The 13753-nt window shown below is 37.0% G+C and overlaps 1 protein-coding gene across 1 annotated transcript in view; it reads right to left on the bottom strand.

Moving 5' to 3' along the window:
- Window positions 1–12954, bottom strand: part of WASHC4 (WASH complex subunit 4) — a 53176-nt gene extending 40222 nt beyond the window's left edge. Inside the window, exons 1-10 of the mRNA XM_043440964.1 lie at window positions 12819–12954; window positions 9845–9984; window positions 8917–8970; window positions 8754–8819; window positions 7930–7975; window positions 7397–7464; window positions 4157–4239; window positions 2633–2675; window positions 1891–1994; window positions 1195–1315 (exon numbers count right to left, since the gene is read on the bottom strand). Of these exons, the coding sequence (XP_043296899.1) occupies window positions 1195–1315; window positions 1891–1994; window positions 2633–2675; window positions 4157–4239; window positions 7397–7464; window positions 7930–7975; window positions 8754–8819; window positions 8917–8970; window positions 9845–9984; window positions 12819–12879 (786 nt within the window). The 5' untranslated portion in view covers window positions 12880–12954. The remainder of the gene's footprint in view (window positions 1–1194; window positions 1316–1890; window positions 1995–2632; window positions 2676–4156; window positions 4240–7396; window positions 7465–7929; window positions 7976–8753; window positions 8820–8916; window positions 8971–9844; window positions 9985–12818) is intronic.
- Window positions 12955–13753: the final 799 nt, after the last annotated feature.

Here is a 13753-nt window from a genome sequence, read left to right as displayed (position 1 = left end):
AATTCTCCTAAAATTAATGGATTAGTAGTTAAATTGGTATAAACAAGAGCTGTGATCATTCTGTAAAAATTGTGACCATCTAAAATGTAAATTAAAGGTAACCTTGAAACAGATTTTAAATGGAATATACATTTGACCCTTGAACAAGTGGGAGTTAGATCACATATAACTTATTGCTAGCCCTCTATATCCACAGTTCCTCTCCACACTTGGAGTCAACCAACCATGGACTATGTAATACTAGAGCGTTTACTACTGAAAACTATCCACATACAAGTGGACCCATGCAGTTCAAACCCATGCTGTTCAAGGGTGTACTGTAATGCAACTTCTGGTGAACACTACCAAAGCAGTGTCATCTCACAGAACTTCCTGTGATGATGGAAATGTTTTATATATGCGCTGACTGGTATGACTGTTAGCCACAGCTGACTTTTCCCCCCCTTTTACTGAGATACCACCAGTATGTAACATATGTTAAGTTTACAGTGTGAGGGCTTCCCTGTGGTTCAGCAACAAAGAATCTGCCTGCCAATGCAGCAGATGTGAGTTTGATCCCTAAGTCGGGAAGATCCCCTGGAGAAGGAAACGGCAACCCACTCCAGTATTCTTGCCTGGAGAATCCCATGGACAGAGGAGACTGGAGGGCTACAGTCCACGGGGTTGCAAAGAGTCAGACACGACCAAGCACACACAAGTGTGACATCTATAATACATGTGGCTGTTAGGCATTTGAAATGCTGCTAGTATGGCAGAGGGTGATTTATTTTAAGTTAAATTTAAATAGCCACATGCGGTTAGAAGCTACCTGAATTGTATAGATCCAAATTATATTCCCTGGGTAGGAAGAAATAAAACAGACTTTTAAGAGGCTGTTTCACAAACCTAAAATCTAGAGATTAACAACAAAAAAAACACTTGACACAACTGTTTATATACTAATCCTCGAACAGTTCTATCCTTTTACATAATTAAAAAAAAACTTTATCCCAAGTACAACCAGTATACTGTTAATTTCATTAGCTACTAGATACTGACATAATTATATCTTACAACATAATCAATGTTTCAAGCTTAAGCACTTTTAAAGAAAAATACAGGCACAGCAATATGCTATCAAAGTGCCCCACTATAATTCTGAGCTGGGTCTACTAAGAGAAGCTCATTTATTACCGTCTGACACAGCTCTCATACCTGAAATATCATTCCATCAAGTAACTGCCCTTCTAGTTTCAGCAAGAACTTTTCAAATGGCTTTAGCTTTTCCTCCTGAATTCCAAACTTCGAAGGATTGTGATGGACAGATTTCAGTAACCTTGTAGAAAAGTAGGAGACAGACCTTCAATTTGCCAATAAATTCTTATATTAAAAATATCCCCCCAAATCAAAGTCCTATATTTGTCATTATTTATTTGGCTCTGTACATTTGAAAATTTGAACAAAAATAATCCTAATATACTTAAATTTCTAATCACATACCTATTTATATCATCTTCAATTCAGATACCTGGTATTCTCTAGATAAAAGTGAATACTTAATAGACTGAATAAAATGCCTTCACTTTAAAAAGTTTGGAGTATAAAACAAAACAAAACCAAGCTGAGAATAAATAACTGTTACTTGTATAGAACAAGGAAAATAAACCTGGGTCCTAAAATAGTCAAATTAACATTCACTATACTTTAAGAATTAGGATGCTTTATACAAGTATACCATACTCTCAAAAAGTCCATCTGCAATTAAAAGAATGGTTACTGTCTTCAAAGAATATCTGAAATAAGATCCTTCTAAATATATATCTTCAGGTCTCTTAAAGGATCTGCACTATTTTTTTTTAGTAATACATTAACTGTACAAAGAGAGTATTTTGAACATTTTGGTTGGCTCACCTTTTGTACATAGTCCAGTGGTCTTTTAACATGATGTGATTATCAATAATTTCATCCAGAGTAAGCAAAACTGTTAGCAGCTCTCCCAAGTGCTCATACATAGTCTGTCAAAAAACCTTTAATGATTATCATTTAATCACTAGTTAGAAGTTAAGCTTCATGTGGATTTTAAAGTTAAACACACTTGGGATAATTACTAACTTAAAGCAGTGGGTAAGTTAAGCTACAGATGAAACTACTACTCCTCAAGATGGAACAGTCAGCCTAAAATTGGAAAACCCTTCACCCAAATTTCATCCTTAATCACGATACTGTAGATTCTCTCAGACCACTTAGAGCAGGGGTCCCCAACCTTCAGGATCTAATGCCTGATGATCAGAGACGGGGCTGATTTAATAATAATAAAGTGCACAGTAAACGTAATCATCCCAAAACCATCCCCTCACCCCCCTCCCCCCACCCCTGTGGTCTGTTTGAAAACTGTCTTCCAAAAAAGTGGGTCCCTAGTGCCAAAAAGGTTGGGGACCACTGACTTCGAGAGTCTACACTGGGCCAATACTAGGAAGAGTTACACTGACAGTGGGTCAATAACGCCTCATCAAGTTCACAGATGAGAGAACAAATGCAAAAGAAAGAAGAAATCCTTTAAGAGTTTTGCAATAAGTGTAGTACTCCCCAATCATATAAATGCCAAAGTAAAATATACAAAAAATTATTGTTTTACAAGTTAAATTACTTTTACCTGAAAATGAACTCCAGTTGTTTCTATAATTTTGGGTGCAATCCTGTAATAAAATAACATCCAAGTTTAAAAGAAAACCTCGTTTTTTGGTCACAGTTCATGTTTATTTTAAGGAAAACGTCTCTTGGAATATAAAAATGTATTTACTCTTATTTAGGCTTTAGTCACTAAAATTTACGCAACACAAGTTTACTATCACAGTCCACTCCCAAGAAGAGAACTAACCTGTACCCAACTCGGTATACGTCAACATGTGGCCCATCTAGCTTGGGATGAAGCAGAGAAATAACGAAACTGATATTCGTTTATTTCTAAACTATTAGAATTTCTCAATTTTCAACTAGAATCTTTAATATCCTACCCAAACTGGCATTTGGAAACTAGTCCTCTCTTCAGTTGGGTTTATTTCTAGAGTTTTCATTCCTACTGAGGAAACAATGCATATAAATGGGATTATACCAAAGTCAAAGCCCCAGGATAATTCAATTTTACTTCCCAGAGAGTCAACCTACTCAACAATAAATAAATTAATACTTAATATACTAAAGCACATATATTCAGCACGATAGAATACTTTAAAAATTAAACACAAAATTCAAATAACTTTCGTCTTTCTAGGACCGGGGTGTGGTAGAGAAGGGTCTCTTTGAATCACACACCAGGTTCTATAGGGGTTGGGGTAGCTATGCTCTCATTCCCTTCTGCCACGAGAACTTTAGTGAGAACACAGAACATAAAATAAATATCTTACAGAGCAGAAAAACACGAGGCTGAGAAACAACACACTCTTCCACTTTATAAAGAGAGTTAAGATGCAGCATGGCAGAGGCGGAACAATGAATGGACTGGTGACCAAAAGGACCAGACTGAAATGGCTATGGAATCCTGGCAAATCCTTCCTTTGGGCCTCAGTTATCTCTCTTCTCACAACTGAGAACCCCTAATCATACATCTAAACAAAGTGATTAAGATTGTAATTGAGTGGGAAAAATTAAGTATAAAGTTTTAATCAAATGCCAGATATTACTCTGTGGTGGTTAGGAATACTAACTATGACAATTTGATCATTTTTCTTGATTTAGGGCAATGATATCCAAACTTGGAAGATCATTAGAAGTACAGATTATCTAGTCCCCTCTCCCTAAGATTCAATAGTTTAGGTGTTACATGATTCTAATGAGCCAAGAAAACTTCACTTCAAAAGCAATAAGTAAAGAGAACTCAGTACATTCTATATTAGCCCTTTTCTCTACAATTAAATTTAAGATTATCCTGTCAACATTCTCAGACAGATAATGGGTTCCTGCACCAGGGTATAAACTGTCTTACTAACCTCTGCATTACACACAACAAGGAGTGTTTTAAAACATCATGAGTATTCAAAGAAAGCTGAATAAGTGAATGAAGGAATGAGTGAATAAGTGAGTAAACACACAAAAAAGCTTTTAGATATTTAGCTAGTTTAAGAAAAAACATTCCCTGCATTTCTATCAAAAATGCAAAATGATTTTTAAAATCCATTACTTGTTACTGATATAGAGGGCAGCCAACTGATGGACTACATTCATCACCACTTCATAGCACCTCGTAACAAAACAAGACAGTTCCTGAAATGACAAGTTGAGTATATGTTACAAGTTGAGTAAATGTCATCATTTCTGACTGAGTTTTATGTTAACAATGCTAAACATAAACAATAGTGTTTTCCAGTAAAAATCTCCAGTTAATCTGCAATAAGACAACTGCAAGCATCCTTCAAGCAATCAGTTCTTCACTCACCTCCCACAGTCATTTCTAACTCTTTGCCTTCATAGCATTTCATTCATTCTTGTATTTTAAGTCTTGCTTTCACTGCTCATATAATTCCTAAGTGACAGAGACTGTCTTACTCCTTCTTTGAATAGCCACTGCCCAGTATGGTGGCTAATCTTCAACTGCTTTTCAATTTCTGCCTATTAAATAAACATCTGAATGAATGAAGCTCAAAAGCTGCCAGTTTAGAAAGGGAAGGGAAAGGGTCTTCAGAAATCACTCTGAAATAACTTCCAATGTTTATAACCTTTAACCCTACCTATTAACAGGCTTGGCACACATTAAGTGAAATATAGATTATCCCAGGAATGTGTTTGTCATTAACTATCTCACACCTATCCTAAAGTATTTAGAATCTAATGAAATTTATGGCTGTTCTAAAAATAAGCTCTCTTTGGGCAGAATTTGTCCGTTCTGTGCACTGCTGTATCCCAGGCAGCAATGACAGTTTCTAACATATGCCAGGCTCCCAGAACATTTGTTGACTGATTGTTGACTGTATAAAATGAAATTATATGCAGCTGTGAGAGCCACAATTTAAATTTTTAAAAGTGAAAATAATGCATTTCAATTTTATTTAAACAGCTCCAGTTATATATCTCTTATTAAACTTCTATAAATCTAATAAAAGCAAAGCAAAGACTAGAAAATGCAGGACAAACAGCACAAAGCAAAAGGCAGATAATAGACTATCTATAAAAGACAGAAAAAGAACCAATTAAAACACAGAAATTTTCAGACTATATGAAAAAGCAAAATCCAAACAGACCCAGTTTTAGAGAAACACAACTGAAACATAATGACACTGAAAGGTTGAAAGAATAAAAAAGAATTTAAAAAAAGAGAAAATGCTAACTAAAGTAGAGCTGGGGCAGTGATAGTAATATCAAATAGATTTTTATTAGCATTAGTATAGCTAATTAATATATATGTAATTATATATTATATACATAATTATTATCACAGTTTAAGAAGGTCATCACACAATAAACAATTCGATTTACTGGGAATTATTAACAATTCTAAACTCATCAGCACCAAATAAAACGTCATCAAAATAAATGCAAAATTTGACAAAACCAGATGGAGAAACTGACACCTTGACGTCAACCCTGCAAATCTACATTTCCTCAGACCCCAGCCCAGCAGGCTTCCTGTTAAGTTCTGTCAACAGGTGGCACTAAAAGGAGACTTAAGGCAGGCAAGGGACATCCTTTCTATTTCTTGCTGTTTTTATCAAGATAACCCAGGCAGGAGCAGTGCAACCCAGCGATGACAACGTGCCCCAGGCTCCAGCGTCTCTCAGCACCACAGAAGCAATGTTCCATTTTAAACTCTCCCAGCACAGCCAGGCTGCACCGATGCCTCAGAGCCGTGATAATGCTAGTCCCCTGGGGCGCCTCCTTCCAGGTCTCAGAGTCTAACAACCCGAACCTTGCTCCTTTTTCACCCTAGATGTAGAGGGGACGTGTCCTCTGGCTTACCTGCTTTTGCTCTCAGCCCTCCAATTCTTACGTAACCAATTCTCTATATTTAATATAAATTCTTTTTTAATTGAATACAGTTATTTACAATATTGTATCAGTTTCGGGTGTACAGCAAAGTGATTCAACTATATTTTTTCTCAGATTAGTTTCCATTATAGGTCAATAAAAAAAATTGAGTACAGTTCCCGATGCTCTGTGGTGAATCACTGCTGTTTACCTATTTTGCATATAGTACAGTAGTGTGTACCTGTTAATCCCATACTAATTTATCCCTCTCCCCACCTTTCCCCTATGGTGACCATAGCTTGTTTTCTATATCTGTGAGTCTGTTTCAGTTTTGTAAACAAGTTACTTGTATTATTTTTAGATCCCACACATAAGCAATATATTTGTCTTTCTCTACCTTCACTTGTGGTATGATAACCTCTAGGTCCAGCCATGTTGCTACAAATGACATTACTTCTCTGTGACTGAGTAATATTCCACTGTGTATGTATATACCACATCTTCTCTATCCATTCATCTGTCGACAGGCACTTAGGTTGCGTCCATGTCTCTGCTACTATAAACTGTTGTATTATTGGGGTGCACATTAACTTTTCAAATTAAGAGTTTTCATCTTTTCAGAATATATGCCCAAGAATGGTATTGCTGGACCAAATGGTAGCTCTTTATAAATCTCCCCTTTTGAAATACCCTGCGTGATACTTGCTTTCGGACTGAACCCTGACTGACACATACCATCATAAAGGACAACTGCAACAAAATGCTCTCAATTAGGTGAGAAGACCAAAACAAAGCAGTAAAGATATAAAGGATTTGAACCTATTAGCATGCTTGATTCAATGAAATGTATCAAATCTTATATCCAACAGTCAGAAGTAAGTAGGATTATGGCTACCGTTTCCTCATTTTCCAGTTTTTGCTTTTGTCATATAAGCACTGCTTTTACAATGGAGAGGGGAGAAACAGAACTAATTTCATTCTTTTGATAAACCAAAAGACCTAGAATAACTTTACACTGTAAAATAAAACTTTACAGTAATGAAAAATACATCTAAATTGAAACATCTGATTAAAAGCATCATATGCTGCTGCTTTTAAAACTTCATCCTTGTCCATATAATAGCTTAATGAGCTCCATTAACCACTTTTTCTAACATAAATGATCTTTTCCTACCAGGTACAAAGTTTAAAATTGTTTTAAGAGGCATGGTGATAAACTGTCCATAAATGAAATTATACAAAGAAATTTATTTTGATAGCTATGTCACTAAAAATGCTATGAAAATCTTTCAGGAATTACAATCTCCTTAAATATAATCCAATGCCAACGAAGTGCCTTACCCTCAGAGTACAATTTCTTAGCATTTGACATTTCAGGACTCTTTTCTGATTACATGATTTACTCAAACTTTTTTAGGAGGAAAAAAAAAAAACTCAATAAAAAGTAAAAACCACTTACCTGTAAGAATGAAATAAATCTCCCCATTTGAATTTGACAATCACCTTCCACCATGCTGGAATCTGTAGCTTTAAAAGGCAACATGAATATTTCAAGTTTTTATCTTAAAGTAAATCAACATCAAAAAAGGAAAATAATTTTTATTCATTAGGACATCTTCTAATCTGCATAGTATGAAAAATAGAATTTTACACTAAAGAGAAAAATGAAACAATCATTAATCACACAATTAAAAGCAACCATCTGTCCCACTATTTAATGAATTCAAGGAAAATCCTCATCCAGCTATTGTGCTTTATAATTTATAAAAATATTCACGAATCAATTTTATACAGAATTTGCTGCCACTTATTTACTGAGGTTTTCACCCATTTACTAAACAAAAACATAAACCAACAAAAAATGTGACTGTTCACTGCTCAAATTAACACTTTACATGATCTTAACAGTCCTAGAACTGTCAGTTAACTTTCTGTTTATTTCAATCTCAAAAAAGGCACCACAACATTACAATATGAAATTTTAAAACTTACCTCCTTCTCCATAAAACAAGAGACCGTTGTAAAATTTAGTTTCAGCCTGTTTAAAAAAATTAAAATAATTTTAAAGGTTGCTATTTTGTTTTTAAATTCCTAGGCTCTCTTCATTATCCCTATTTAATAATACACAGATAATTACATCAAACATACAAATGTACTTAACTTCAAAAACTGCTTATAATATAGGTAAATTCCATTTATCTTTAGAATATCAAAGATATTACTGATACTCAAAGTTATTTCTTGATTTCTTTAGCCTTTACTTTATCTGACCACTCTCAACTGTCCAACATCCTCTCACAAGTTCATGAAAGAAAGCAACCATGTAGTATGGACAACGTAAAAAACAAAACAAAAAAAATGTAAAGAAGAAAAGATGAAGTTTACCATCTACCAGTTTCAAAGGCTCATGGGTGACACAATGCAAAATATTAAAAATTCAAACCTTTTTAAAAAAATCAGTTATATCCAGAAGACCCAGTGTATATGACAAGTAATACAGAAGGAATGCAGGCCCAGACTCAAACCGTTACTACCAATAAAATGTAAGATGAGTGACACCCTCTTTAAGCTTCAATTTTCTCATCCATTCCTCACGTCCCTCCCTGAGTGGTTATTACTGTTAAGAGGGTTAGCATGGTGTTTGGTAAATAGTACTTAGTGAATGGTCTCATTATTATTGCTAAAATAAATATATAGCTCATCCAATATTCATGAAATGTTTGTGCACACTTACACATATAAACACATATTTGCTTTCTTTTTCATATTTGCTTTTAAATCATGTTTTTAATCTCTTAAAGAGTACAAATAATTACCTCATATTTTAATTTCTTGATTTCACAACAAAGTGCAGCATAAACAGTGATGACTTTGTTTAGGACCTAGTTTCATGAGGAAAAATACAAAAGGAAAGAAGTAAATTATAGAAGATAATTAAAGCATTTTAAAAAATAGATTTTTAGGTTTAGGAATCTGTACCTTGTTTTCAGTCTTGATGAGTTCCAAAAGGGAAGACTGTTCATAAGGCAAAAGCTATAGAAACAAAGGAAAATAAATTCCTTTTTAATTTGAAAAAAATCATTAAAATTCTAAATACACAATTGAGACTAGCTCTATTTTACTGAAAGTTGTGTGAGACCCTGTACTCAGCACCCGGCCCACAGCAGATGGGGACTGCTAACAGGTACAGGGTTTCTTTCCAGAGTGGTGAAAATGTTCTAAAATCGACTGTGGCACAAGTCTATGGATACACTATAAACCAAAAAAATTGTATGATACATAAATTACATCTCAGGAAAGCTGCTACTAAAAAAGTCAACACTGGTGCCTTAGGACATATATGTCTAGCACATAATAAATGCTCAAAAATGTTATTATTTAAGTAGTAAAAGGCTACAGTTTCAAAGACAAAACAAAATAGAACAACCTCAAAATAGAACAGAGCAGTTTATTTTATATAATTTAAAAAAAAAAAAACTCCCATATTAAGAGCCCCTAAATAGCATAAAGGACCTTTTGAAAAATCATGGAAATATTCTTTATCTTGACTGGGGTATGAGTTACAAGGGGATAGGTGTTTGGTTAAATTCACTGAACGGTATATTAAATCTACGCACTTTTCTGTATGTAAAATAGTCTCAATAAGAAAACAAAGCCTGAATATGCTATTCCAACCCTCTTCATTTTCTTGATAATGAAAGACAAGTCAGCTCAAAGACTCGAGTTGGTCATTCTTTAAAAAAAAACACATGCATGGCTCAGAGAAAAGGAAATTAACTATGTTTCTCCAAGTTTTTTTTAGCTTTCTAGATCCCAAAAAATATATACACCGCATTTTTGAACACTGTTTTCAAGGCATATATATTCTGAAAATGTATACATAAATTAAAAATAAACAAATTCCAACCTTTAATGCTATAGGATCAAGATTGAAATCCCAAACATCTCCAATTGAGTCATCCAGTGCATCCTCAATTCTTCTCAATTGAGAGGTATACTCCTCAAGAAATTTCCCATAATTCTTAAGCTGGACTTCAGCATGAATTTCTAAATATAAATTTGAAAAGTTTGTGAGAAGTAATGAATTACAAGACATTTACTTCAAATAATCTCAAAAGTCACAGAAAAGTAGATACTAAGCATTGTTAATGTATCACCTTGGAATGTCTGGACTTCTTGAAAATAAAGTTCTAAAGTTAAATAGTAATTGAACTTTTTATCTTCTCCAAGTAGAACAATAATTGTACATACAGTAGATGGTACTTTAAGAAATCATCTTAAAACCATAACTTTAAAAGTACTATGAAAAAGTCACTATTCCATTTACCCCATAATCTAAACAATCTGAAAATGCCTTAGACAATTCAATGTCCTAATTCTATATTTTAATTGTAAACAACTATTTTGTGCAAAAAACCTGATTTAGGTGCAAAAATCTGAGCTGTCATAGAAGCAAAATTTTTTACTGTAATGCTTAATTACACAGTAAGCTACACCTAAAAATACACCTAAATATTGTTTTTGAAATGATTTTAGATCTGCTTCATCATATTATTTCTGTAATGCCCCAAGTTTATATTGCTAATTTTATATTTATAATGTCCCAAGATATACTGTTCTAATTATCATAACAGAATTGGAAAAGCCAGTAAAGGACACTGAGTACAGAACATTGTGTTGATTTTACAGACTTTACACATTAAGACAGGACTCTAGAGGTCACTGGGATAAACTGGACAAAAAAGTTTCCCTACTCATCAAAATTAGTGGTAAAGAAACTGCTTGTCAATGCAGGAGATGAAAGAGATGTTGGGTTTGAAAGATCCCCTGGAGGAGGGCATAGCAACCCACTCCAGTATTCTTGCCTGGAGAAGCCCACGGACACAGGAGCCTGGTGGGCTACAGTACATGGGGTCACAAAGAGTCAGACATGACTGAAATGACTCAGCACCAGACATTATCTCATTACTTACTCCAAAGGGAGCAAATGCAACTCCAACTCGGACTCTCTTACTGATGTGAATTACTTTATTCAATCGCTGACTTCTTAAAAGTAAAACTTCCCTCTCCTCAAATTGGCAATGCAAAGCAACTATAAGTATGTTCTAATTCACTGAAGACCTTGCTTCACATTCCCCACTATTTTGCAACTAATGTTCGGAATCAGGTGGATTCATTTAATTAACTTAATGCCTGGAATCAGGTGGATCCTTGTAATTAAGGTTCCTGCTTCATTATAGCGTTAATCTAGGCAATTCTGAAAAATATAAATGATTCATATTCCAAAAATTGATGAAAACCAGGCCCAGAGAAGAGAGCTCTTCCCTTCCTTACAGCTTAAATTTTAAAAACTGTGTTAAGACTCTCAAAATCCCAAGTATCTGTCTAATTTTCAGTTACAAGGGAAATAACCAAAGCTGCATTTAACCAGCAAATGACTTCTTAATGACAACGCCACAAAAACATGCCAATGAACTATTCATTTAGGCTGTTTGGAAATTAAAGTAGCAGGCAAGAGAAAACCTGTAATAACATTAAAGTTCCTTGCTGGTAAGTTTTTAAGTTGGTAAAAGTTAAAATAAGATCTGAAATAAGAACTCTACAGTGATTCTTCAAGAATTAAATTCCAAAAACCTATTAACATGCTTATCACTTCCAAGAAACTGAATTCCTTTTTTTTATCAAATATTTCACAGATAGAGTAAGGAATCTCTATCCATAAAACTTCATACATGACAAGGTGCAGTTCACTTTAAGGAAGACAGACTCCTCTTCACAAACAAGTTGAAAGATCCTGTCACTACCACCAGGATTGTTTCTTCATGCTGTGTAAGAGCTAGTAACTTACGGAAAGTTTTGTGAGAAACTGCTAACTCTCCTGAATTAAACTCACCCTTTTGACAGGCTAATAAAACCTAGTTACATCTAATGTGTCTGTCTCTGTAAAAATTAAGCAAAATTTACACGTAATTTTTAAAAACTACACCTTTTGAGAAAACTACATAAATTCACAAAGCAGTTAAGGCCTAATATCTCTTATTTAAATCACCTATACAGATTCATGTTACCAAAGATAAGACACAGATTTCCAATTTGTATTCATCTTAAGCAGTTTCAATGAAATAGCTTGACCTCTAAATTTTGCTACGTGGAACTGAATTTTTTAGGTTTTGGGGGTTGGACTTCTAAATTAAAATGAGACAATCCAATTTTATGAAGTAAAATCTGCAGGAGATATGCTGTTAATTTCCAAAACCTTTCTAGGTGCGCTGGAAACCACAGGGCATCACTTTTGAAAAATACCACTAAACATAAATAAAAGACATGGAAGGTAATAAATTGACATTCACGTGTTTATTTTTCACGCGTGAGTTCTTTTTCGCTACCTTCTACAGTTCTAAGAATATGAAGGCAAAAACACTCAAAACTTCCCAAAGTTGGTTTGGGAGGAAAAAGAAGAAAAACAGGAAACCGAAACAGGAACCTGGACCTCAACCTCACCTAAAACTGCACGCTCGAAGGATCTGGTGCCAGGAGACCAGGGACCAGGCCGCCCCCGCTCCCCAAGATGCGGACCTCCCCGGGGGCGCCCCGCCGGGGCCCCGGTTGCACCAAGTGGACACGCCGCGCCCCCCGGGCCACGGCGCGCTCCGCAGGACAGTCACAGCCCCATACGCCAAGCCCTGGCCCGGCCTGCCTCACCCACCACCCCTGGGGCTCCCGACCCCGAAAGTTAGGCTCGCGAGCGCGTCCCTCTCACACCCCAAGGCGCAGAAAGCTGCGCGCCCACCGCATCGCAAAGCCCTCCCGCAGGAGCGCTGCCTGGACGGCGGCGAGCCGATGAGCGTCCACCCGCAGCCCGCGCCCTGCCGCTCCCTTACTCTGTGAGCCGTCGTCTACGCGGTCGAACTCCCAGTCCGGGGACAGAGTCTCCACCGCCATCACCCCGGCGCCTCCCACAGTCACAGCCCAAACCAGCCTTGGCTGAGACGGCGGCCTCACCCCGGCGGCTGTAGCAGCACGTGACTTCCGGCTTCGGCCCCGCCCCCGCTCGCGAGGGCCGGCTGGGCTAGACGCCCCTGCGGGCCGCGGGGGCCGCTGGGAAACCGAGTCCTCCGCGGGGGCCGGCGGAGGCTGCCAGAGCCGTGGCGGCGGTCCTTTAGAGGTCCCCGGCTTCCTACTTGGGCGTCGCAACCATCCAGTTCGTTTCTCACGCCACATCTCTATACCTTCAGTTTAGCCCTGCAGTCTCCAGGAACTTTTTGGTGCTAGAAGAATTGCTTCCTCATTCTAGCCTAAAGAGGGCAAAATTGATGGGGTGAGAGCTTAATAGGAAGGCATGGTCACTAGGACATCGCCGTCCCAGGCACTTGATACCAGAAGCTCGTTTAGCCAGCGACTTCCCGGTCGCCAACGTTCGAGCTCCTGCCGCTCTTGTCCTGCACTCCCTATGCGGGTTGTTCTTGAAGGGAAAAACCAAAAACGGTGTGCAAGAGGAGTTACTTTAGGAACACATTTAAGCGAGGAATTTTACTACTCTGCTTATCTTGCACTCATCAGCTCTCTTCACCTTTCGTGCTTCGTGCTCAGTCATGTCCGACTCTCTTCGACCCTATGGACCATAGCCCACCAGGGGATCTTCCTGACCCAGGGACTGAACCGGCATCTCCTGCATTGGCAGGTGGATCCTTCCACCACTGAGCCGCCTGGGAGGCCCCGGCTGCATTCATACCTCTTCTTACAAAGCTAGAGGGGAAGAAGCCCAGTTGAAGTGGCTATCTGTTGTGTTCAGTTGCGCAGTCATGTCCAACTCTTT

The sequence above is a fragment of the Cervus canadensis genome, chromosome 21 (assembly GCF_019320065.1).
Source record: "Cervus canadensis isolate Bull #8, Minnesota chromosome 21, ASM1932006v1, whole genome shotgun sequence".
Classification (NCBI taxonomy): Eukaryota; Metazoa; Chordata; class Mammalia; order Artiodactyla; family Cervidae; genus Cervus; species Cervus canadensis.
This window is presented reverse-complemented; position numbering and strand designations above follow the sequence as displayed.